The sequence below is a fragment of the Electrophorus electricus genome, chromosome 2 (assembly GCF_013358815.1).
Source record: "Electrophorus electricus isolate fEleEle1 chromosome 2, fEleEle1.pri, whole genome shotgun sequence".
Taxonomy (NCBI): domain Eukaryota; kingdom Metazoa; phylum Chordata; class Actinopteri; order Gymnotiformes; family Gymnotidae; genus Electrophorus; species Electrophorus electricus.
In genome coordinates, this window is record NC_049536.1 from 26,982,777 (window position 1) to 27,009,021 (window position 26,245).

At 39.9% G+C, this 26,245-nt stretch overlaps 1 protein-coding gene across 1 annotated transcript in view; it reads right to left on the reverse strand.

Annotated features, from left to right (window-relative positions):
* The window catches only part of ttn.1 (titin, tandem duplicate 1), a 143,468-nt gene that overhangs the window by 43,381 nt on the left and 73,842 nt on the right, over nucleotides 1-26,245 (reverse strand). The window contains exons 127-175 of the mRNA XM_035536429.1: nucleotides 25,935-26,231; nucleotides 25,563-25,847; nucleotides 25,179-25,472; nucleotides 24,734-25,033; nucleotides 24,332-24,640; nucleotides 23,988-24,178; nucleotides 23,413-23,842; nucleotides 23,027-23,335; nucleotides 22,014-22,195; nucleotides 21,800-21,929; nucleotides 21,365-21,664; nucleotides 20,965-21,282; nucleotides 20,437-20,733; nucleotides 20,014-20,313; nucleotides 19,602-19,916; nucleotides 19,369-19,517; nucleotides 16,925-17,075; nucleotides 16,545-16,826; nucleotides 16,157-16,459; nucleotides 15,729-16,031; nucleotides 15,319-15,600; nucleotides 14,926-15,225; nucleotides 14,537-14,839; nucleotides 13,732-14,040; nucleotides 13,349-13,630; nucleotides 12,598-12,897; nucleotides 12,007-12,300; nucleotides 8,947-11,916; nucleotides 8,496-8,816; nucleotides 8,094-8,378; nucleotides 7,696-7,995; nucleotides 7,202-7,609; nucleotides 6,843-7,118; nucleotides 6,417-6,716; nucleotides 6,020-6,322; nucleotides 5,629-5,928; nucleotides 5,257-5,544; nucleotides 4,819-5,121; nucleotides 4,423-4,725; nucleotides 4,019-4,324; nucleotides 3,501-3,788; nucleotides 3,116-3,406; nucleotides 2,702-2,989; nucleotides 2,019-2,609; nucleotides 1,814-1,918; nucleotides 1,520-1,717; nucleotides 1,127-1,423; nucleotides 436-1,023; nucleotides 54-356 (exon numbers count right to left, since the gene is read on the reverse strand). Coding sequence (XP_035392322.1) covers nucleotides 54-356; nucleotides 436-1,023; nucleotides 1,127-1,423; nucleotides 1,520-1,717; nucleotides 1,814-1,918; nucleotides 2,019-2,609; nucleotides 2,702-2,989; nucleotides 3,116-3,406; nucleotides 3,501-3,788; nucleotides 4,019-4,324; nucleotides 4,423-4,725; nucleotides 4,819-5,121; nucleotides 5,257-5,544; nucleotides 5,629-5,928; nucleotides 6,020-6,322; nucleotides 6,417-6,716; nucleotides 6,843-7,118; nucleotides 7,202-7,609; nucleotides 7,696-7,995; nucleotides 8,094-8,378; nucleotides 8,496-8,816; nucleotides 8,947-11,916; nucleotides 12,007-12,300; nucleotides 12,598-12,897; nucleotides 13,349-13,630; nucleotides 13,732-14,040; nucleotides 14,537-14,839; nucleotides 14,926-15,225; nucleotides 15,319-15,600; nucleotides 15,729-16,031; nucleotides 16,157-16,459; nucleotides 16,545-16,826; nucleotides 16,925-17,075; nucleotides 19,369-19,517; nucleotides 19,602-19,916; nucleotides 20,014-20,313; nucleotides 20,437-20,733; nucleotides 20,965-21,282; nucleotides 21,365-21,664; nucleotides 21,800-21,929; nucleotides 22,014-22,195; nucleotides 23,027-23,335; nucleotides 23,413-23,842; nucleotides 23,988-24,178; nucleotides 24,332-24,640; nucleotides 24,734-25,033; nucleotides 25,179-25,472; nucleotides 25,563-25,847; nucleotides 25,935-26,231 — 17,127 coding nt within the window. The remainder of the gene's footprint in view (nucleotides 1-53; nucleotides 357-435; nucleotides 1,024-1,126; nucleotides 1,424-1,519; nucleotides 1,718-1,813; nucleotides 1,919-2,018; nucleotides 2,610-2,701; nucleotides 2,990-3,115; nucleotides 3,407-3,500; nucleotides 3,789-4,018; nucleotides 4,325-4,422; nucleotides 4,726-4,818; nucleotides 5,122-5,256; nucleotides 5,545-5,628; nucleotides 5,929-6,019; nucleotides 6,323-6,416; nucleotides 6,717-6,842; nucleotides 7,119-7,201; nucleotides 7,610-7,695; nucleotides 7,996-8,093; nucleotides 8,379-8,495; nucleotides 8,817-8,946; nucleotides 11,917-12,006; nucleotides 12,301-12,597; nucleotides 12,898-13,348; nucleotides 13,631-13,731; nucleotides 14,041-14,536; nucleotides 14,840-14,925; nucleotides 15,226-15,318; nucleotides 15,601-15,728; nucleotides 16,032-16,156; nucleotides 16,460-16,544; nucleotides 16,827-16,924; nucleotides 17,076-19,368; nucleotides 19,518-19,601; nucleotides 19,917-20,013; nucleotides 20,314-20,436; nucleotides 20,734-20,964; nucleotides 21,283-21,364; nucleotides 21,665-21,799; nucleotides 21,930-22,013; nucleotides 22,196-23,026; nucleotides 23,336-23,412; nucleotides 23,843-23,987; nucleotides 24,179-24,331; nucleotides 24,641-24,733; nucleotides 25,034-25,178; nucleotides 25,473-25,562; nucleotides 25,848-25,934; nucleotides 26,232-26,245) is intronic.

Genomic DNA, 26,245 nt, shown 5'->3' on the forward strand with positions numbered 1-26,245 from the left:
TACAAAATTAAATGGTAGCGAATACATACTGGTTTAAGAATGAATTTACTTACGTGCCATGACCTTTGTTGTAATGGGTTGAGATGGCTCGCTGGGTTCCCCAAAGCCAGCCTTGTTCTCAGCAGCTACTCTGAACTGATATTCAGCTCCTTCAGTGAGGCCTTGTACTTCAAAATGAAGATTGGGGATTGGTTTCTTTGTCGCTCGTGACCACCTCATGCCCTTCCTTTCCTTTTTCTCAACCATGTAACCTAAAATATCGCTTCCTCCATCATCAGCTGGTCTCTTCCATGTAATGGTTGAAGTCTTTCCACCAATATTTTCCACTTCTGGTCTTCCTGGAGGGCCTGGGGGACCTACAAAGTGGAATGTTTTAGAAGCCAGGTACAAATAGGGACTGTATACTGTTTTTTTTATGTTTACATTGTTACTTACCATAATTATCCACCATCTTCACTGGCTCTGAATGCGAAAAATCACCTGCTCCTGTACGATTGACAGCTGAAACACGGAAAATATATTCATTTCCTTGGATTAGTTTATTTGCCACAAAGTGGCAGTCAATAACCTTTTCAGCCAGAATGGTCCAAAGAAGACGGCTTGTTTCTCTCTTCTCTAGAATATAATGCTCAATTGCTGATCCACCATCTTCATGAGGTTGAGTCCAAGTCAGTGTAACCTTTTCAGATGAGATACCACTTGCATCAATTGGTCCTGGGGATCCAGGAACATCCAAAACAGTCACTTTTACATTCTCTTCTTTGACACCAAATGGATTGCTTGCTGTAATGGTGTACTCCCCTGAATCCTTCCTGCTAGCATATTTGACTGACAAAGTAGATGAGGTAGGAGTAGTTTCAATTTGGCATACATCTGATGGCTTGAAGTACTTCCCTCCTTTTGACCAGGCTGAAATTGGTGTTGGTTTGCCTATAATACTTGTTGCTCTAATGATTATTGTGTCTCCAGCTCTGACTGTAAGACCTTCCTTTACTGTTGGATCGATTATAATGGCTGGTGCCGCTGTGGGTTAAAGACAAAGTAATTTAAGCACATATTTGTCTACAACCACAAAACATATGACTGTAGTAACATAATAAGTAAAGATATATTTGATTTGCTTTACCATATTCATCCATGCACATAAGAGTGTCGGTTTGCTCAGATGGTGGACTTATTGCACCAGCTGCGTTCTTGGCTCTGATTCTAAATTCAAACTTGCAACCCTCCTGCAGATCAGTTACAGTATATGCACATTCCACAACATTTACAAGGTTGGCTTTCACCCAGACTTTGGCAGGAAGGTCACGTCTCTCAACAATGTAGCCTGTAAGTCTGTGTCCACCATCATACTGAGGCTCAGTCCATTGAAGTGTCACAGTACTTCTTGTGATGCTAATCACATCAGGTTTACCAGGAGGATCTAAAATAGGCCAACAGGTTTAAAGCAACTTACAATGTAACTATACAGTCAAACTGTGTTGAGTGGACACTATACTTAGAAACAGGCTGTACTTACCAATAGCATCTAAGGCAACTATTGGCCCAACTGGAGGACTTGGCTTACCAACACCAGCCAAATTTATAGCCATCACTCTGAATTCATACTCCAGACCTTCAGTTAAGCCTTTGACTTTGTATTCTTTCATTTTTAAAGGTGCTGGATTAGCTCTCTTCCATAACATGCTGTTTCTTTCCTTGAATTCAACATGGTAACCTGTAAAGAGAACATTTCACATGTATTTCAATTATTAAATAAATATTTTTAAACTATGTTTTATAGTTAAGACATATAATATAAATAGATTTTCACCTGTGATTGGTGAACCTCCAGTTTTTCTTGGATCAGACCAAGCCAAGGTTGCTGAATCATGACACATACTCATGATTTGTGGTGCAGGGGGTGAATCTGGCACGTCTGACAGAAAATTTTGAATGGAAGTTAAGAAAATACAATGCAACTCTGTGAGTATTTGAGACTACATGTATACTTATATGTGTAATATAAGTATACTTACTGAATGGATGCTTGGCAATCATAGGTTCAGCTTTAAGACCCTCACCAACTCCATATTTGTTCTCTGCAGAAACTCTGAAAATATATTCTGTTCCTTCATGGAGTGCTGACACTCTATAGGTGTTGGTCTCCACTGCTGAGGAAACAGTTACCCACATATTGGTAACAGAATCACGCTTTTCAAGAATGTAATTGGTAATTTCTGATCCTCCATCATCTTTAGGAACACCCCATTTCAAAGTGGCTCCATCAGCTGTAACTTCCTTAAACTTGATAGGTCCTGTACAAATTCCTGGTTTGCCAACAACTCTGACAAATATAGAGGACTCCTTTGAACCAGCGCTATTACGAAGAGTGATGGTGTATTTTGAGGCATCACTTCTCTGGCAATCCCGAATCAACAAAGTGGTATTAACAGCAGTAGATTCCACACAGACTCTTCCTGTGTCTGTCAAATTTTCTTCTTCACCCTTCTTCCATGAGACTGTTGGGGCAGGTTTACCAGTGATGGGAATTTTCAGACGAACGGTGCTTCCTTCTTTTACAATGTAATTCAAGTTCGGCAAATCCCGTAAATCACAGCTGGGCATAACTGCACCATAGAAAAATATAATATTAATAATAAAAATCAATAAACCAATAAACTAATACATCAAATCTCATATGCGAGAGAACTACACTCACCAATAACATCCTTTGCCACAATGGTGAGCTCCCTCACTGGACCAACACCAGCATCATTTGTTGCCATTACTCTGTATTTGTATTCCCTTCCTTCAACAAGATCTTTGGCACTGTACTGCATGTTCTTTGATCTTAGAAGCTCCTTCCATTTGTCCTCACCATTAAGAACTTCAAGCACATATGCAGTGATTCGACTACCACCATCACAAATAGGTTTCTTCCATGAAAGAGTGCAAGAATCCCTGGTTACAAGCAAAGCCTTGAAGTCCATGACTGGTCCAGGTTGTTCTGAAAAATGTTTGATTTAACTTAGCCATCCAGCCCTCATACTGACAGTGAACTAATATTACTGATAGTGAAATTATAATTGCATATTCCATGTTGAAAATATTTTTTAAAAATTACATTACTTACCTGAGGCTCGGACAGCATCTGCTATTTCACCAGGTTCACCAACCCCATACTTATTCTGAGCCATGACTCTAAAGTAGTATGATCTACCAGGTTCCAGATCTTCAATATTGAAAAATGTTTTGTCACAAGTGGTTGATACTTTGGACCATGCTTTTCTCTCGGCATCACGTTTTTCTACAACATATCCTGTGATCTCACTTCCGCCATCAATTAGTGGTTCGTCCCAAAAGATGGATGCACTATCTTTTGTTGTCTCTTTCACCATTAAGTTTAATGGTGGACCAGGGGTATCTGCATTGTAGTGAATAAATCAGTATTGTAGGTATTTTCATGTTGCAAAACTCAAAAATTAATTAAGGGCACCCATGATCACCCATGAGCTTACCAAGAACCTTGACAACAACTGTGTACATCTTCATACCACTGACACTATCAAGGTTGAGAATATATTTTCCTGCATCATTTCGATTCACTCTATCCACATAAACCATTGTGTCACTCTCTGTGACTTTGATGACAATTCCTTGTCGGTTCTTGATGTTGGTATTCATCTTGGCCCAGGTGACCTTTGGCATAGGACGACCTTTAATTTTGGCATGAAGTTTCATTCGAGTGCCAGCCTGTAACACCAAAGTATCCTTCAACTCTGCATCAAGTTCTGCCTCAGGTGCAACTGAAATGAAAATAAAAGGTATATTTTGGGTTAGAATAAAGTATGCACCAAATATAAATGCCCCAACTACTAATTACAGCAATTCTCATAAGCAAGATAAAATTTTAATGCATTAATTAATACTATTTATTAAAAATAATTTTTTTACCATAACTATTAATACCATTACTATTTAAACAATACATTTTTTTCAGATTTCTTAAAAATCATTATCATTCTTTTATTCATACCAAGCACATCCTTTGCGAAATGTTTTCCTGGGACTTCACATGTTTGACTAAAGCCAACTTTGTTCACTGCACTAACACGCAGTTGGTATTCTGATTTCTGTAAGAGTCCAGTAACAACATAGTATGTGTCCTGCAGGTTCTTTGGGACATTGCATCGGATCCAGTCTGTTGCATCGGTTCTCTTGCATTCGACAAGGTAGCCCAAAATTTCACTTCCTCCATCATATGCAGGCTTAGTCCAAGACACGCTAATAGTGCTATTACTTGTGTCAGTAACCTTCGGGGAAACTGGTGGGCCAGGTGGTTCTGTTGATGACATTGTTATAGATATTAACAGAAATAGAATTTTAATAAAAATATAAAAATTCAGATATCTACCTGGATACCATTGAAAATAAACTTACGAAGAGGGTCAACTGCAGCAGCAGCACTTGATGGTTCACTGGGTTTACCAAGGCCAGCTTTATTCACTGCAATAACTCTGAACTCATACTGAGCTCCCTCAGAGAGACCTGTGACGTCAAGCGTTCTTTCTAGCAGTGGTTTTCTGTTTAGCTTTGTCCAGTTGATTTCCTTGGTTTCACGCTTCTCAATCATGTATCCAAGAATGGCAGAGTTGCCATCATTAGAGGGTTCCTTCCAGCTCACAGTCATTTTCTCTTTTGTGATGTTTGTAATTATTGGTGGATCACATGCTCCAGGAACAGCTATAATGACAAGTGCAACACATTAAAAAAAACTTCATAGATGTATTTTCAAAAAACAGGCTTAATATCAAACTAAGAGAAGAGACAGCTTACTGAAAGGATTCCTGGCAACAACAGGATCTGACATGATGGCATTACCAGCTCCATATCGGTTCTCAGCTCGAACACGGAACTGGTATTCATGGCCCATAATCAGCTTCTCCACAGATAATTCAGTTACAGCACCACTGACTTTGGCAGAAACTTGGGCCCAGTTAGCCCTGCTAGTCTCGCGCTTATCAACAATGTAATTTGTAATTGGAGAACCACCATCTGCAAGTGGCGCTGTCCAACTCAACTTTATGCGATCAGAAAGCACCTCTTCAAGTTTGATAGAAGCAGGTGGACCAGGTATATCTACAGAATGGACAATAAAAATTTCACATAACATAGCAGCATAAATCCTGTTCAGTGACCATATACAATATAAATGCTTCATTCTGTGCTAATTTTAAGTTGAAAATGTACTATATCATACTAATAGATACTCACCCAAAACTGTGAGCTGTATGTCTGCAGTCTTAGAACCACTTGCATTCTCAGCAAGAACAGTGTACTTTCCTGTATGAATTTTTGAAACTTTAGAAAGGTTCAGCGAGAATAGGTGTCTGTTCTGTGATATCTGCAATTCCTTATCAGCTTTCAACACTTTTCCATCTTTGCTCCATGTGACCTTAGGCATTGGTTTGCCAAAAACTTCAGCTTCAAGGCAAACATCAGACCCAGCTTTCTGTGGTAACATCTTCTTCATCTGGATTGAAAGTTCTATTCTAGGAGGTACTGTGAGGAACAAAAAGAGTGGTGTTTTATTATAGTAAAAATAATGTGCATGACTGTTTTCAAATTCATTGGCAAAAGACCTACCATTCTCTGCAGATATTAGAACAGGGTCTGTGACCTCAGATGGCCTGCTAATGTTAACTGCTGTTTTTGCAATAACTCTAAACTGGTACTGGGCACCCTCCTCCAATCCAGACACTGTGTACTCTTCCCGAGGTACATTTTGAGTGCTTATGTTACAACGGATCCACTTGTCTCCAGGAAGCTTCAAGGCCTCGACATAATAACCAATGATCTTGCTTCCACCATCATGCTTTGGTTTGTTCCAAATCAGTGACACTGTTGTCTTGGTTACATCAAGTACTTCTGGTTTACCTGGAGAGTCTGCAACACCATACAAAAATATGTTTTCAGGTTAATACAAATTGCAGTACAGAAGCAAGTGCAGACTCACTCGTGTACTGCATGAACTTACCCACAGGGGTTCTTGCTGTGACAAAATCAGTCTTCTGGCTTGGTTTACCTTGTCCTGCACGATTAATTGCAGATACTCTGAAAGTGTATTCCAGACCTTCAATTAAGCCAGCACAAGGATACTCAGTTGTGCGAACAACTGAATCATTAGCTTTAACCCAAAGGAGACTATTCCTCTCTTTGCGTTCAATGTAGTATCCAGTAATAGGGCTACCACCATCAGACTCAGGGTTATCCCAAGCCACAAACATGCAGTCTTTGTTTGTCTTTGTGATGCGGCAGTTCAAGGGTTCACTAGGAACATCTGAAACATTAAAATAAATTGTATTTTCTAAGCATCATGTCATTATAAAACTTTTTGTAAAAGTAATAGTGGATATGTCAAATTTTCGTCTTACCAAAGGGGAATTTAGCTATCATCCTTTCAGATGTAATGGGGTCTGAAATGCCAAAGCGGTTCTCTGCACGAACACGGAAGATATACTCCTTTCCAGGAACAAGTTTTCCAACTCTGCAGCCAGTCTTGCCACAACTGGAAACGGCAGTTACCCAATCACCTCTGGTAACATCACATTTCTCCACAACATAGTTAGTGATATTACTACCACCATCTTCGAGTGGCTTATTCCAACAAAGTGTGCAGGCATCAGAGTCAATGTCACTGATTTCAAATGGGGGCTCAGGTGGTCCAGGAATATCTTTAAAAAAAAAAATTCATATTCATTATATGCTCTGAATAGCCAGTTGTAACTAATGATAATCAGGAGCTTTATTACAAAAAACAACTTTTGTCAACTCAACATCACATAATTAGAAATACTAACCTCTAACAACAATTTTCATAACTTGTTCCACTTTGCCTGAGCTATTCTCCGCAACAAGGCTATATTGAGCACTGTCTGTTCTTGAAAGATCCTTTATGATGAGTACACACAAGTTCTGGGACTTGTGCACTGCAAGACGACTTGAGGGGACCACATTGTCATCTCCACGCTTCCACTGGCACACTGGTGCTGGCTTTCCAGAAATGAGAGCTTCAACTCTCACTTTTGCTCCAGCCTTTGCAGTGATAAGCTCAGGCATGATAACCTTGGGTGCCACTGAAAAACAAGCATTAAACAAAGTTTTTAGAGTTAAATAATTTGCTCAGATGACCTTATACAAAATGAACCCAGACACTTACACATTTGTTCTTTGATCTCATATGCTTCTTTTGTTTCAGTGGGAAGACTAGCTCCCATGGAATTTCGTGCAGCCACTCTGAAGCGATATTTCCTTCCTTCCTTTAGCCCAACCACAGAGATACATAAATCTTTGACTACAGTATATGGTGTCCATTCTTCTTTCTTTCCTTCCTTTGGTTCTTTCTCAATGACTTTTGGTGGTGGGGGCACAGGCTCCACAAGAGGCTCTTTCTCACCTTCACCTGCCACTGGTTCTTTGGGCAGTTTAGGCTTAGGAAGTTCAAGGTACTCAATTATGTAACCATCAATCTTAGCTCCACCATCTCTCATTGGTTTCACCCATCCCACCTTTGCACTGTTCTTAGTAATCTCCAAAACATCAACTTTCTGGGGGGGGTCAGGCTTGCCTAAAAAAAAATTAACAAAGACACTCCAGACTCTGCTACAACATTCAAACTAGTTCACTGACAATAGAATCTAAAGAGATACTTACTAATAGGATCAGAGGCCAGATAGGATCTTGGTGTGGCTTTTGGAACTCCTGGACCATACTCATTTACAGCTGTGACTCTGAAGTAATATTCTGTTCCTCGTACAAGATTACTGACATTAAATGTTGTTTTGTCCACGTTGGCTTTAACTGTAGCCCAAGTCTTGCGATCGATTTCACGCTTCTCAACAATGTAATGAGTCACTTCACTGCCCCCATCGTTTTCTGGTGGGGACCATGAAAGTTTGCAAGACACCACTGTGATGTCTGAGACGTCCAGGCCAACAACAGGCCCTGGTGTGTCTATCAAGATTTAAATGACATGAATCAGAAACATCTTAATGACAATGATCACGCTACTATAATGCTTCACAATAGTCTGGTGTCTGTGTTGTACGTACCAAGTACTTTGACATTGACAAACACTGCCTTTTCCCCTGCTGGGCTAGTTACAGTCAGTGAGTATTTGCCTGAATCATCGCGAGTGGTGTCAGAGATGACAAGGAATGTCATTGTGTCAATGAGATCCACATGACCCTTCTTGACAACATTATCAATTCCCATCCTCCTCCATAGCACTGTAGGTGGTGGTCGTCCCCTCACAGTTGCAACTAATCGTATTGGACATCCTGCTCTAATTGTAAGACCTTTCTTCAGTTCAGCATCCAAAGTAAGTTCAGGAGCCTCTGTTTAAGTAAAGATAAGAATATATATAAATATTACTGTTTAAGTGAAAACAATTTTTTGTGCAAAGTTAAAAGTGTGTTCTTGAGGTTTGTTAGCACTTGCTCATACAAACTCACCAAAGATATCCCGTGGTGAGACCACTCCCTCAAGATTAGTTGGTTGGCTCAAGCCAATCTGGTTTTGTGCAGAAACGCGGAATTCATACTCAAGATTTTCATCCAAACTTGTGACTGTGAACTCTGTGCCAGTCAGCTGGGCTGCCACATTGCACCGCTTCCATCCTTCATCTCCCTTCTTGCCTGTACCCTTGACCCGGAGCTCAACAACATATCCAATGAGTGGAGCACCACCATCATGTGTAGGCTTTGTCCACCCAAGAGTGATTGATGTCTTTGAACTGTCAGTAACCTTTAAGTCCCTGACAGGACCAGGAGGCCCTGCAAATGTAGAAATGATTATTGTTGCTTGAACAATAATAGAAATTTTTAAAAATTGATTGATTGATTTTTTTTTACTATAGCACATTATAGTAAGTACAGATAAGTGCTGAATAGTAATTATACATACCAACAGGATCTCTTGCAGTGAATGTTCTAGATGGTTTGCTTGCATCACTAATTCCAATCTCATTCTCAGCCTTGACACGGAACTGATATTCATGATTGGGCAACAGCCCTGTTACTGTCATATGTGTTGCTGCAATAGGAGATTTAGTAACTGGAGTCCATCTAACACCATGTTCTTCTTTCTTCTCAAGAATATAACCAGTGACAGGTTTTCCACCATCATTGTCAGGAGAACACCATATAACTGTCATTTCATCCTTTGTAATTTTGGTCACCTCAGGAACATCTGGCGCATCTGGTCTACTGAACTGGGTCCTTGCAACAATAGATTCTGTGTTTACAGCAGGACCAGCTCCCATCTTGTTCTCTGCTCTTACTCTAAAGATATATTCACTTCCTTCAATGAGACGAGTTACATTAGCAGAATTGGTTACAACGGCAGAGGAATGGATGGACCAGACACCTCTCTTTGTCTCACATTTTTCAATAATGTAGTTATAGATTTCACATCCACCATCATCCTCAGGTACTTCCCATGTCAATTTGCATCTATCCACTGAAATCCCAGACACCTTCAGGTCTCTAATAGGTCCAGGTTTATCAAGAACATTCACTTTAGCCTCAGCTGTGCTGGATCCAGCAGCATTTGTTGCACTGACAAGATATTTTCCAGTATCTGTGCGTTTTGCATTTAAGAGCAGGAATTTAGAGAAGTTCACACCAGATTCAACTTGAAGTCGAGGACTTCTGCTAATATCTGCAGTGTCACCCTCTTTAATCCATTTCACATCAGGTTGTGGTTTGCCTTTAACCTCTGCCTCAATTGGAATTGAATCCCCAGCTTTGACTACAAGAACACCTTCCAACTTGACTTTTATCTCTGGTACAACTAGTGTCTCCTTTACAAGAACCTCTGCTGTAGTCACCCAATTGCTTTCACCTCCCTCATTTTTTGCTTGTACTCTAAACTGATATATTTGGTTTTCTATACATCTATCAGCCATGAAATATGTTTCCTTAATAGCACCTTTATGAAGTCTTTCCCATTCCTCTGCATCTTTTGGTTTCTTTTCAACATGATATGTAATATTGCGGCTACCACCATCATTTTCTGGCTTCTTCCATTTGAGGAAGACAAATGTTTTCCCAATTTCTGAAATATGGAAATTCTCTGGTTCACTAGGTTTATCAACTGGATCAACAGCAAGGACTGCTGTTTTTGTTTCTGTTGGTGGTCCAGCACCAATTTTGTTCTCTGCACTCACACGGAAGAAATATTCGCAGTTCTCATGGAGTGGAGCCTTTATAAGGCGTTTGGTGCAATCAGATGAAACTAGTGTCCACGTCCTTTGATTGGGATGACGGTATTCAATTATGTAATTTGTAATTTCAGTACCACCACTGTCCTCTGGATTTTCCCAAGACACCATACAGGAGTCTTTGGTCACATATGCAACTTTCAAGTTCTGGCAAGCTCCAGGTGTATCAAGCACATTAACAATAATTGTAGCTTGAGCCTGACCACTGCTATTCTTAGCCTGAATTGCATATTTTCCATAGTCCCCTCTAATTGCATCCTGAATGACCAGCTCAACAACAGGATAGTTGTTGATCATCTCTGTACGCTTGTCTCTGCCTAAAGGTCTGGCATCCTTAGTCCAGGTAATTTCAGGATCAGGTCTGCCTTTAACTCGAGCCACAAGGTTTATGATCTGTCCTGCCCGAATAGTTACAAGGTCACGACATGCAACATCAACAGTTACCTCTGGAGGAACAAGGATGTCCTTAGCAAGCATCGCTTCTGGCAGCTCTCTTGGTTCTCCATCCCCAGCCTTATTAGATGCTCTAACGCGGAATCTGTACTCTGTACCTTCAGTAAGGCCAGGTACCCTAAATGCACATTGCTTGATGAGATCCTTACCGATTCTGTCCCACTGTGCAGAACCTGATTTCTGACACTCAACAACATAGCCCAAAACAGGGCTACCACCGTCTCTGTTAGGCTTCGTCCACACCAAATCTGCATATGACTTGCTCCAATCCTTCAATTTTATGTTACTTGGTGGTCCAGGAGGAGTAATTGGGCGTGTTGCTTTTACTGGATTTGAAGGGTAGGATGGCTTGCTTACACCAGCAACATTCTCAGCAAAAACTCTAAATTCATAGCTATTGCCCTCAAACAGACCAGAGACTCTGTATCTAAGATCTAAGACTGGGGTTTTATTTACTCTAATCCATTTACCAGTCATCTCCCTACGTTCTACAATATAGCCACTGACTGGACTTCCACCATCAGTAGTTGGTGCAGTCCATGACACTGTCACAGCATTTTCTGTGACATCAGAACATGTTGGTGATCCTGGAGGACCTGGTGGATCAAACATATGCTTGGCGATAGTGGGAGGACTTTCTAGAGCAGCTCCAATGCCAATCTTGTTCTCAGCACGAATGCGTACAATATATTCACGACCTTTATCTAAACGTGGAACCTTAGCTGTTGTGGTAATACTTCCAGATCTTACAACAGACCATGGCTCCCAAGGCTTCTTGACATCTTTCTTTTCAACAATGTAGTTCATCAATGGCGTACCACCATCATCTTTAGGTGGACGCCACTGGATGACCATATGATCAGGAGTAACTTCAAGAATATTGACAGGTCCAATTGGGGGACCAGGCAGATCAAGGACTGTTACATGAAGAGCAACTGACTTGCTTCCTGCAGGATTTGAAACAGTGAGAATATATTCTCCACCATCATTCCTAGTGCAATCACTAATCCTTAAAACTGTTGAAGTTTCTTCAGTGTCAATTTTGTATTTTCCTTCAGTTTTAAGCTCATTGCCATCACTTAACCATTTGGCTGTTGGAACTGGTATTCCTTTCATGACTGCAGGGAGTACAATTGTGCTACCAGCCTTCACAATAAGACCTTCAATGAGCTTCACATCAACTTCAATAGATGGTGCCACTGCAAAGACAAATTATATGTGTTAGTTGCACATAATCAGCTATGTAAAGGACATTATAATCTATTTGAAAAATGTTAAATAAATCTTACAGGTCTTCTCCTGACAAGTAATTGGTACACTTGTATCTGGTTGGCTAATGCCAATAGCATTTTGTGATTTTACTCGGAATCTATATGTTTTTCCCTCCTCAAGTCTTGTGACATGGCAGTGAGGACTGCTGACAGTCTTGAAGTTGATCCAGTCAGCAGCTCCCTCTTCTTGATACTCAACGATAAATCCAGTGATTTCACTTCCACCAGTACGATCAGGCCACTCCCACTCAAGCCATACTTCTGTTTTTTCTGCATCAACATGGTGGAGATTCTTTGGAGGGCCAGGTGGATCTAGAGAAATTATATGTAAGATTTAGGGGCAATTAATATATATTTAGGGACAATTATGGACCAAAATAAAGTTAATTAAATGTTATATGGACACTTTGAATGAGTGAATTTCAATTACAAGTTCAACTGAAACTCATCAGCTGATTTAATGAATTAAATGTAAGTGAATTAAATTAATTATAATGGAACCCTGGGATACAACCAATTAACACCCCCCCCCCCCTTCAAGCCTTGCCTAGCTCCACCCAATATGTCAGTTTTTATGAATTTGTAGATTGTATTAATAGTAATACTTACAAAGAGGATCAACTGCCTTGATAGGCTTGTTGGTTACAATATATGCACTTCTTCCAAACTGATTCTCAGCTGCGACACGGAATAAATACTGAACACCTTCCATCAGGTATAGAGCCATGAGGCTAAGCTTTTTACATGAGGCACACACTGGGACCCACTTCTCAGCAGCAACATCTTTTTTCTCCACAACATAGTGAGAGATCACAGCCCCACCATCATCTTCTGGTTTTTGCCAGGTTAGATAAGCTGATTCACTTGTCACCTCAGAGATAGCAAGATTCCTTGGAGGTCCAGGTTTATCTGAGTCACAAAAAAGCAAAAATCACAAAATAAAATAAATATATTACACTCTCAGACAGTCTCCCCACCCTGCCTCCAATAATATTGATGGGGCCACTATCCTAACTTAAGATGCAGGATTCCAAGTATTAAAAGAAAACACAGATGAAAAAACTCTTCCCAAACTCAGATGGTTATGACTTTAAATAGTCTACACAGTTGTAAATAGGCAATAGAAAAAGCTCAGATAATTGATTGTGATTGATTGTTTGGAAACATGTGCCCATTGTGATCAAATTGGTATGCCTCAAGTATGGTTTATGCAACCAATGTGGGAGCATGTGATCTTCACTGAGATCAATTAATTGAAAAAGATTAAAGGCAGACACCTGGTGATATCTCACTTAAGGTAATATGTCACTAGGGATCTATATACCCCACTTTAAGAAACACTTGTTTGCATGATACATACCAAGAACAAGCACTGTGCATGTTGCTGTCTTTGTACCAGCTATATTTTGAATGGTTATGGTATAGTTGCCACAGTCAGCACGGGTAGATTTCTTTATGTGCAGTTTACTTCCACTTTCTGTAACTTCAATAATACAATGAGCTGGAACCTCTCCATCATTTTTCTTCCAAGACACAGTAGGAGTTGGAATGCCCTTAATCACAGCACTTAGAGTTATATCTGTTCCAATCATGGCCAGGTGATCACGAGACATATTGGCATCCAGCAGCAACTCTGGCGCCTCTGCAGATAAAGTAAATCCAGAATGCACATCATGAAAATCGGCCTAACCTATATAAATAATAATCTAATTAATAAATACATTATTGTAACAAAATAATTACCAATCCTGTCATGCACTTTTACTGGTTCCTTTACATAAGCAGGGTCTGATTTTCCAGCTGCATTCACAGCCATAATCCTAAAACTGAATTCTCCACCCTCTGGGAGGTTTTTCACAACAAAGTTGGTATCTGGGCATGATTCTGGAGTCACATTGGCTTGCATCCATTCAATTGCACCAGGCTTCTGATACTCAATAAGGTATCCAAAGATTTTGCCTTTGCCATCATGACGAGGAACATGCCATTTCAAACTAACGGAATCCTTTGTTTTGTCAACAGCCTCAGGTAGCACAGGTGGGCTAGGCCGAACTGTAAACACAAATTTGACAATTGCAAAAAAAGAAGAAAAAAACAAGTATTGAGTTACCTAAATGAGTCAAGTAATGCAAATTTGTAAAATATTAAATTGCTATACAATTCAAATAATTTATCAGAATATTTCAAACACTATCCCCATGATTTTTACCAAAAAACTTACTATATGTTTTTTTATATATACTGTATGTATACAATGTTCCTATTATCTATTATTAAAAGTTGCACACCCAAAGTAAATTTAACCTTAACCAGTCAGTTAATTAAATTTCTTTATTAGATACATTTGTTTGTTTGTTAAACTGAGTTTTCTATTTTCTCAGAATTGAGATCCTTCAAGACAATACTAGAAATAGCTTTTTAATTGGTTAAAGGAATCATATTATTCTCAAAACAACAATAATGAATTACAATAAATGCTCATTAGCAACTTAAATGTTATAACACTTAAAAAAAAATAGATTTATAGATTCTTAATAAAATCACATACCAATGGGATCCTTGGCTCTAATAGGTTTGGATGGAGGGCTTGGGTCTCCGGTGCCAATTTCATTTTCTGCTGAGACACGGAATTCATATTCACAACCTTCAGTGAGATCCTGTACCCTATATTGCGTTGCAGGATAGATGCGATCTCTAGTTGCACGGGACCATCTATTAGCTGAGGGCTCCTTTTTTTCCAAAATGTAGTTAGTAATAGGCTTCCCACCATCACGAGGGCGGTTCCAAATCACCAGGGCAGAGTCATGGAAAACATCTTTAACTGTAGGCTCCTCTGGTGCCTCAGGAACTCCTACAAGTCAATTAGGACATTAAAATCCTCAAAACATTTTCCCACCAAACTGACATCTAAAACACACTTTCCTCTACTTTACATACTGAAAAGATCCTTAGCCTTCATCTCTTCAGATTCCAGTGGGTCACTGATGCCATACATATTCTCAGCACTAATTCTCATGATGTATTCACGACCTTCCACCAGCTTGGGCACTTTGCAGGTTGTTTTTGTGGTGGCAGACGTTACAGTTGTCCATATGTCCCTGTTAACATCTCTCTTTTCAATGATGTAGTTAGAAATTTCACATCCACCATTATCAAGAGGGGGATTCCAAGAAATTATCATATGATTTCTGTGGACTTCCTCAAAGACAACTGGACCTTCTGGTGGTGATGGGCGGTCTTAAATAAAACAAGAAACAGTATAAGAGATCATTAATATCATATATGTAAACCAACACTAATAAGACATGACTGGTGAAAAAGAATACATACCAACAACAGTGACATTGCAAATGCCTTTACGAGATCCAGTGCAGTTTTCAATTGTTACACAGTATCTGCCACTGTGTTCACGCTTAGCTTTGATAATGCCAAGACACATTGTGGTGGGAGTAGTTTTGAACTGAACATGTTTATCTTCTTTCAGATCCTGATCATCTCTTGACCATATGACAGAAGGAGCTGGTTTTCCTGAATAACGTCCCTGCAGAGCAAAGCTTTCACCAACACGGACAATAAACTTGTCACGGAAGTCTAGTTCAATAGTTGGGGGCTCTGAAATAAATGAAAAGGAATGGAATCCCATTCAGTTTCAATTTTAAGTGCTGCTGAAATCAGAGGGTTATTGTTTACAGTAATATATATATATGAGTAATGTAATTTCAAGAAACAGGCCTTCATACCAAGCTCATCTTTGCATGTGATTGCTTTAGTGCAGAAAGATGGCTTGCCCTGACCAATTTCGTTAACGGCACGGACACGGAATTCATAGCTTTCACCCTCTCTGAGGAGGTCATATGTGAATTTTCTATCCATCAGCTCCTCTTTGGTCAATCTGACAAACTTGTCTTTCCCAATCGTGCGTGCTTCCAGGATGTAGGATGTCACATCACATCCTCCATCATTCTTTGGTGGTTTCCATGCTAAACTAATATAGTCTTTAGTGACAGCAGTGACTTCAAGTTCCTCGGGACGGTCTGGCACAGCTAGTAATGGAAAAAAAAAAGATTATTTACCATACTTTCTCATACCTTGTTACTTAATGTATTTCAGTACTCTACCATTTGCAACATGGGTAAAAAGGCAATAGAAATACACTACGCAGACTTACTGAGACGTTCCTTGACGATAATTTCACATGCAGTTTCACGAAATGGACCAATTCCAACTGCATTTTCAGCTGCAACTCTGAAGAAATATCCTTTCCCTAAAACCAGATTATAAACCACAGCACTTTGCCTGGCAGCATTATAAGAGCATGCCGTCCAATTTGCGCGTTCAGCTTCACGTTTCTCAATTTTGTAATTAGAAATGGGAGAACCACCATCATCATCAGGGAAGAACCAGGTCAGTTTGCATGAGTCAATGCTGAGATTATCTGACATGAAAGGTATGCCAACTGGACCAGGGACATCTGAGGAAAGCAATAAAAGGAGTTATATAGCAATTACTTTTTTGTATTTATAGATACCTACTGATGTTTTATCGCTCCTACTTACCAATAACCTTAATAGAGACAGTCTTTTTCACTTCTCCTCCTGCATTCATTGCTGTTAAACTATAAACACCTTGTTGCTTTCTGGTGCAATTCTTCATTACTAATGAGGTGCTGATTGATGTGGTCTCTACAACAGCCTCTGGTGGAACAGCTGCACTATCTCGGTTCCAGGTGATTGTGGGTGCAGGCACACCTGATACATATGCTATTATGCGTATAACACCACCGGCATGAATGATCATCTTTTCCTTCATTGACACATCTAGCTCAATCACAGGGACAACTGGAATATGAAAAGAAATATGTTTTGCTTAAATACAAATGTACAAAACACATGCTGTAACACTAAAAATATCTTGAACCAGTGTTATTAGAACTTACCAATTCTGTCCTTCATTTCAAGAACTTCAGCAACCTCTCCTGGTTCACCCAGTCCAGCAGCATTGAATGCCAAAACTCTGAATTTGTAAAATCCATTTTCTTTCAATCCAGTGATTACAAACTTGGTTCCTCTAATTTCTTTTTCTTTGGCCTGGGAAAATAAATGATAATAAAGAAAATATATGAAGTAGCTTGGCATCATGTATGTGCATGTATGAGCAAGAGCTAAAACACGGTTAAAACTAAGCTGAAAGCCTGGTTAAATAAGAACAGTATTTAAAAGGAGCTGAAAGCCTGGTTAAATAAGAATGTTTTTAGCTCAGATTTTGTTAGGTTGTGCAGTAGATATGTCCACTGAACATACTTTATGTTTATTTTTTGTATGTGAAAGGCCATCAAACATGGTTAGAGCTAGCTATTGATGGCTGATTTTTGTTGTTGTTGTGTCTGAACATCCTGTATCTGATAAGTGTGAACATCTTGTTATGTCTGAACATGTTGAACCTGATATGTCATTCACATTTTCTCAGTAAGATGTTTTGCCAACAATATATGTGTGTGTGTGTGTTGGTGTGTGTGTGTGTGTGTGTGTGTGTGTGTGTGTGTGTGTGTGTGTGTGTATGTGATGCAAGCAAGAATAAAGAATAAAGTGTGCATGCTTCTCAGTATCTTGGATTCTGTCAGTAATTCTGAGAAGCATGCCCCAGGGCCCTTAAGGGGAACAACTAGACCAGGCAAGACAGTGGGATTAGAAGGGCCAGGTTAAGGAAAATTTGGAGTTTTTTCTTACAGATTTAGTGTCAAGGGTCTTCTAATATTCTTTGCCAACAGGCTCCACAATGCTCTAAAACACTGTAATAACTAAACACAGCCTCTTCATACTAAGTCTTTACAATGTCATTTTCTACATTGTATTGCGTAGGACTGAATGACTAGTTCCTAATTTATCTTAAAGCCCTATATCAAATACATGGTCCTGCAACATTAAGCGATTTTGTGACCAGTAGTAATACTTTTAAGTCAAATATTTAACATACTGGTAGCCAGGGTAAGGATTCAAAATTGGGGATGTGTACCTTCTTTTGCTCCCAGTGTGAACTCTGGCAGTTGTATTTTGAATTAACTGAAGTTGTTTGTCTTTTTTGGGAGTCCTTCTAGGAGACCATTATAGTCAACCTTGCTAGAATAAGTGTGGACGTGTTTCTCTAGATCTGGTTCAGTCAGGAAATCTTGAATCTTGTTGATGTTCTTAAGGCAATAGTATGCTGATTTAGTAACTGATTTGATATGACAACTAAAACTGAGATCAGAGTAATTTAGTACAGTAATGTGGCTTGCTCTTTAGATTTGTGGGCTCTGGAGTCTAAATAGGCAGCTAGTCTGTACCTCTCATTGTTGTTCCCAAACAATAATCTCTGTTTTATCTTTATTCAGCTGCAGAAAGTTTTGGTCTAGGCACTGATGTGCTCACGGCAGGTAGAATGTTAATAAATCTGCGTTGTCAGCATAGCTGTGGTAAGATATCCTAAAATTATGTAGGTTTTTGGCCAAGAGAAAGCATGTATCCCAAGAAACAAATCCTGGGGGCCACAGGTCACCAACACTCTTTCAGAAACATTATTTTATATTTACAGCATTTAGCTGACACTTTTATTCAAAGCGATTTACAATTATGACTGAGTGCAACTTGACAGTTAAGGGCCTTGCTCAGGGGCCCAACAGTGGCAACTTGGCAGTTGTGGGGCTTGAACTAGCAACCTTACATTTACAAGTCAAGTACCTTAAACACTGCCCAAACATAACTTTGTGTGCCTCTTGATCTGAAGTCAGATGCTCTACCACTGAGCTACACCCCCATATTTTCTACTATGACAAAGTAATTCCTGTATTGTAGGTATGAACAGAACCATTTTAGGACTGTTCCTGATATTGTAACCCAGCTCTGATATTCTAGCTGTCATGGAACGCTCCCACCCATGAGTCACATGGTACGGCCCACCACATGCAGGGGGGTGTCATTTGTAACGTGTCATTTGTAACCACCACCCCCCGGAGATTACGTACACCTGGATAGGGATTAATGTTACATGTTAGCCTGTCTACATAAACCCCGGTCAGTGTATGCTCCCTGTTGGTCATTAACGCTCTGTAATGTTAAACGTCTGTGTAGCTGTTACGCCTGCTTGTATTGTCTTCAGTTACGTGTGGGTTAGCCTTGTTACGTGTTAAGAGTAGAGTCATATTACCCATAAATGTTGTATGTGTGTGCCACCGTTATTGTCTATGTTGTGTGTGAATAAATGTCACTGTCACAGTCAAGGGAGTCTGTGCATCTTGTTCCACGCCCTGTGGCACTTGGGGCAGCGTTACATTATCTATAAGAATTGTATGGTCAGTTGTATTAAAGACTGTGAGTAACACAGTATTTCCTGTTTATGGCATACCTTGACCCAAGTCTCTGTGCCTTCCTCTTTGTATTCAGCATAGTAACCCATGATCTTTGATCCCCCGTCCTTCAGAGGTGGAATCCATTCCAAGTCAACTGTTGACTTTGTCCAGTCAGTAATCTTGGGGGTTGGTGGTGAAGGAGGAGCTAAACAAAAACAGAAATATCAAAAAGTGAAACTGATATAATCAACAATAGTACTTTCCCTATTACATTTCAGGTGGTGCTCACCAATAGGATCTCTGGCAAATGTTGGGTCTGATGGCAAACTTGGAGGCCCACATCCTGCTGCATTGACGGCAGTCACCCGGAACAAGTACTGACATCCTTCAATGAGGTCTGTGACATGGTGGGACACACCAAGAGGCATGGGCCTGATTGGATCACGGGTTACTCTGTTCCAGCGCTTCGCTGTTGTTTCTTTACGCTCAAGCCAGTAGCCAGTAATTGGACTACCACCATCTGTTTCAGGCTCTTCCCAGTTCACTGTCATTGAGTCCATTTTAACGCTTGAGAGGGTTGGCTTCTCACATTGACCAGGGACAGCTATAAAAAAAAAAACATTAACTCCTTAAAAATGACTATACACATTGGGATATTGATTTGTAAGATTTAACCTTTCTTTTTAAATATGAACACTTACTGAAAATATCCCTAGCAACCTCTGGTTCACTGTCAAGTGGATCACCAACTCCATATTTATTCTGAGCCCTGATGCGGAATACATACTCATGGCCTGGCATCAGACTCTCCACTGTGAATATGCGCTCTTTGGATGCACCGGGGACAGGAATCCACGTCTTTCTATTGGCAACACGTCTCTCAATAACATAGTTAGTAATTTTAGAGCCACCATCATCTATGGGAGGCAGCCATGACAGAGTAATATGTTCAGCATGAATCTCCTCAAATTTAATTGGTGCTGAAGGAGCTCCAGGAAGTCCTGTTAGTGAAAATACATGGTACTCAATTATTGCAAACCAAGCATTATATGTACTTACTTTCAGGCTGCTCATAATATTTAGAAGACACAGTACCAAGTAATGTGTTTATTTGCATCACTTACCTAAAACATTTAGTCTCATCTCTTTTGAGATCTTGCCTAGGCTGTTGCTGGCAGTGAGTGTGTAGAGACCAGTGTCTGAACGCTTGCCCTGCTGGATCAGCAATGTGCAGCTATCATCAGACACAAGCTTGTTGATATGTTCATCATATACAATATCATCCTTGTCATCACGTTTGTGCGGTGGGGCCTTCTGCCAAGTAAGGGTGGGGAATGGACATCCCTTGATTTTAGCGACAATGTTAATATCTGTGCCTTGTTCAACTTCCATGAACTCTTCAAGCTCAATTGAAGGTGCTCCTAGAAAAACAAGAGATATTTCAATTTACTCATGTTCAGAGGAGCACAATCTAGAAATGCTAATGCATCAACAAGTGTGGTAACCAGGTAGCACACATAATGCATAGTGTATAAGTTCCTCTATGTACTCATAGGGGGAATACAATTATTAACATATAGAATAGAACAGAAATTATTGCATTGTGGATAAAGCATTATTTGATTTTTAAAAGTTTACTATATTTTACACACTTGTCTGATCCTTAACAATGATGGGTCCTGCCGTGGAGGATGGTCTACCGGCACCAACTTCATTTACAGCTTTGACACGGAATTCATACTCAGCACCCTCATGTAGGTCCTCCACTTTGAAGGTGGTGGTATCAATGTCACGTCTATTGCATTGCCTCCATGACTCTTTCTGCTCTCCACTAGAGTCCCACCAGAGGCGTTCAACAATGTAGTGAGTTACAGGGGAACCACCATCATTTTTGGGTGGTTTCCACGTCAGTGTCACTGTACCCTTGGATACGTCCACAATTTTAACTCTTGTAGGTGCATCAGGGGGACCTGCAAAGTTGTAGCCATTTAGCTGAGCCATCATTAAAAAATGTTTATTCTTCTTTTTGGGTGAATGACTTGTTACACTTACGGATGGGATCCTTTGCCCGAGTTCTCTGGAAGGTTTGGAAAGGAGGTCCCATACCAAATCGATTCTCTGCTCGAATACGGAATAAGTAGTCCTGCCCCTCATTAAGGTCTGGAACTACAAATGACAGACTGGCACAGGCTGGGTTAACCTTTGTCCAGGCTTTTCCTTCAACTGTCTTTTTCTCAATGTAGTAGCTCTGGATTCTTTCACCACCATCATTATCTGGGGGCTTCCATGTAAGTCTGCATGTACTTCGTGTGATATCTGTGATTTTAAGTTCCTTTGGAGGCCCAGGAAAATCTGTATGAAAGAATTTTACATAATCAATCTTTTTTTTGTGTTTAACATTTTAGTTACTAATAAAACAGATATACAAACATACATCTAATCAAACAATAACAAAAGAAGGGAAAAAAATGTAATAACAGATCTTACCAAGGACGGTCACACGGACTTTAACTGATTTTGTTGCAGCTTTGTTAGAAGCAGTAATGATATAGCGTCCAGAGTGTATGAGCTTACACTCAGGGATATTAACTTCTGATGTGGTATCGGTCTGTGAGACCTGTGGAATATTTTTTTCTCAATATCACAGGAACTGTATTGGGACCTTCCATCATAAAATATTATAAAAAGCAAATGGTCCTACCTGTGAAGCCACTGGAAGAGTGTGCTGCTCATTCTTCTTCTCTGTTGGGGCAGTTCCATCATATTCCCATGTGACCTTTGGAACAGGCTTTCCTGTTATGGTGGCAGGGATTTTGATGGTTGTTCCAGCACGACAAGAAAGAAGATCTTCAGCGTCCACTCCCAATGTAATGATGGGATCCTCTGTGAAATAAAAACATATATCATTTTTTTCAACTTACAGTGGAGTTAGTTGTCCAAACTGAATAAACACATTACTAGAAGGATTTTTAGAGGAAAATTCTAATTGGCAGTCAGCATCAATTTAGGACTCAAAATATGCATGACCATATGACCAAAGTAGTCTGGTTCAAAATACATGGATTGAAAGTTCAATGCCCCATATTACAATTTTTGGTTGTAAAGGTTGTTTTTATTTTTTTTTTATTTTTTTTTTTTTGGGGGGGGGGGGGGGGGGGGGTTAGTCAAATATCTAAAAATATATTTAGGACAGTTCATTTATTCTTAAAGTTCATTACATGAAATACTTCTGTTCCTATATAGTTTTTTTTAAGTTTAGTTATGTTTCAAAACAAAATATAACCAAAAAAGAGGATCCATACATATTAATCATAGAAAAATGTTGCCATATGTGAAATATGAGGTTTCTATTCATCACTTCTATTCGTCACCTGTAGGGTATGAAGGGAGCTCAAAGCTGCATCTTTTTTTTCCCTCAAAAACCTTTGCTTAATCAATGCAATGGTAAGAGAAGAGTGACATGTGAAATATATTCCCATGCATGTCTTTGTTTGCCCAACATGGTAATTAGTAAACCTACAATTTCTGACTTATATATGATTATATTAAAATAGGACAATATCAAAAACCTCCAAATGTCACTGGTACAGATGAAACAAAATCACGTTTTGTTTATGATGGAAGAAAGTTTTCCCAATATTTTATTTGCCCAGGGTAATCCCAGGGTAATTGAGCAATCATATGTACAAATATTAAAATGTATATAAATCTTACCCAGGATGTCCTGTATAAGGGTGTCAGCAGTCCTGGGACTTGGCTCTGACTCGCCAGCGGCATTTACAGCAACAATCCTGAATCTACATTTCCTATTCTCTTTCAGTCCTGTCACAGTATATGCAGGAGTGGGAATCAGCTTATCAGGTTCATTCACTCTTCTCCACTCATGTGATCCTTCATCCTGGACCTCAACGATGTAACCCTTGACTGGGCTTCCACCATCCTTCTCTGGTTGGGACCAGCCCAGAGTCACACTGCTTGTTGTCTTGTCCTTTACTTCAGGTGCTGATAGTTGGCTTGGTGGATCTACAAAAATTAAGCACAATTTATGTCATTCTGCACACAATTTCATAATACAATCTATACAACAGGATCCCACTTACGTCTTGGATCAAGGGCAAACACACTTTCTGTTGCCTCACTCGGGGGTCCAATGCCGGCAGCATTTTGTGCCATCACACGGAACTGATACTCAATACCTTCGATTAAGTGCTGCACATTGTACTCTAAACCCTTAACAGCTGGCTTTGTGATCGAAGCCCTGTTAATACGAGTCCAGTACACAGCTCCTCTCTCTCTTTTCTCAAGCCAGTAACCCTGAATGGTTGATCCACCATTGTCCTTTGGAGGTTCCCATGTTACTACCATGGATGAGCGATTGTGTCGAATAATTTTCGGTCTCAGGGGTGGGCCAGGAAGACCAAATGGATCCTTGAGGACAACTCTTTCTGATTCACAACCATCACTAACTCCATACTTGTTCTCAGCTTTGATCTGGAACTGGAAAGTGCCATAGGCCTCAAGCTTATATACCTTTGAAAAGAAAAGAAGTAAAACATGTCACTTCCATAGATATTGGATCAGTTGGTTCCAAATACACTGAGTGTAAGGCAGGGGTGAGATGGGGTTAGTGGGAGAGTAATGGAGTTAGTGTAATCAATAATCACAAAATACTAACCCCATAGCGTCTATCTACAACGCAGCATGTTAACTGCTCCCAGTCAGACTTTTTCTTGCTGGCATCCCTCTTCTCAATAATATAGTTAGTGAGGTCACTTCCTCCATTGTCTTCAGGAGCATCCCAAGTGAGATAGCAAGACTCACCCTTGACATCAGAGATCACAATGTTCCGTGGTGGTGTGGGACGATCTGGAGAGTAAACAAAATGTAAACCTTCAATATACTTCACTTAAAAAAAGGATAATTTTTTGCATGCTTGATTTAACTCAAAAAGGTGATTAGCTATTGAGTTGAAGGAAACACATTAGCATGTAATAAAGTGTATTAGTATAAATGTCATACCCAGTATGTCAACTTTGAGAATTTGTTGACCTGTTCCATGACTATTTCTGGCAGATAACTTATATGAGCCTGTGTCTGGCCTCACTGTTACAGGAATGGTAATCTTGGTGTGGATTGTTTGTCTGTCAATCTCCTCTGATTCAAGAGTCATGGCCTCTGTGGATTTGTCAAGAACAACTCCATTCTTTGTCCATTCATAGGTCGGTAAAGGAAGTCCAACAATTTCCACAGGGATATCAATAGCTCCTCCCTTCTTTGCAGTAATATTGTAAGCCTGGAAGTACTTCAGAAACTTCACAATTGGTGCACCTACAATGCAGTTATAGAAACACAAATATGTGAGATGCACTGTATATCACACATCATTTTGTTTCCAAGAAACATACAAAAATTAATACATACGTTCATCATCTCGAACATGGACACTGATTATTCTGGATGGTTCACCATTTCCAACCTCATTGACAGCCATCACTCTGAACTCATACATCATGTTCTCATTTAGATTTTCCACTGTAACAGTGGGTTCTCTGCACATCTGACGATTGGCAATTTCAAATTCATCACCATCTTCTCTCTTTTTTTCAACATAATAGCCTATGATTGGTGCACCACCATCACTGCGAGGAGGCAGCCAAGCAAGTGTAACAGTGTTCTTGGTCCTTGCAGTGTAGTGAAACTTCTCTGGGGCAGATGGAACACCTGGAATTTCAAAAAGTCAGCATGGGTCATTAGTGCCATGAGTGTTTGCTTCTGCTGTACCTAACTAACTGCTGTTTTTGCATAACTAAAAATAAAATTCCTGTTTTGGCCAATTTATATTTCAGGTTTGCTGAACTGATGTTACCTTTAGGATCCATGGCAAGAACAGGTCCTAGTTCAACAGGTGCACCAAGGCCAAACTTGTTCCTTGCAACCACACGGAACATATATTCTTCACCAGTAAGAAGACCAATAATGTCACATTTGCATGTAGCAGTTTCCAGGGGTTGTCTGTAGATATGCATCTTAGCATCTTTTCTCTCAACTATATATCCTATAATGTCACTTCCGCCATTATCAAGAGGATCAGACCAGGTAAGTGAGATCATCTTCTTGGTCACATTAACCGTTTTGAGATCAACCACGGGCCCAGGAACATCTTTTGAAAAGTAAAGAGACCAATCATTGAGTTCAAGCAAACGCATCACAAAATGTCTCATACAAAGGCTTTAAAGACACCCTGACTTACCCATTACATCAACCTTAATAAAAGCAGACTTTGTTCCACAGGAGTTTGTTCCTGTGATCTCATATTTGCCATGGTCAGTTCTCAAAGCATTCTTGATGCTTAGAGTGCTGCAGTTTTTGTCAGATTCAATGACAACACGATCCTTATCAGGTTCAGCATCATCTTTGGTCCATTTCACTGCTGGTATGGGTCTGCCAACAACAACAGCTGGGATGCGCAGGGTCCCTCCAGCTTTTACAATAACTCCTTTCCTTACAGAGATATCAAACTCAATTTCCGGGGCCTCTGTGGTAGGAAAACAAACATGAGATTAGCGTAGTCTTGCTACATAGTAAGAAATTGTTTGAATGAGGGGCTTCAGTGAGCACTTACTTTCAGGTTCCTTGACTTGAACAGGTTCAGTCATTCCTGGGACTCCATGGCCAGCATCATTTACAGCGTACACACGAATGTTATAATCTGCTCCCTCAGTTAATCCAGTCAAGGTATATTTGCATTCCTTGCATCTGAACTCAGTGCTGCGGACCCATTCCTTATCTCCCACAAGACAGCGTTCAACATGATATCCAAGAATATCTCCGCCACCATTGTACAATGGAGGAACCCAAGCAATTTCAACTGTTGAATTTGTAGTATCAACAATTCTTGGCACAGGTGGTCCAGGTGTCACTATGAAAATATTT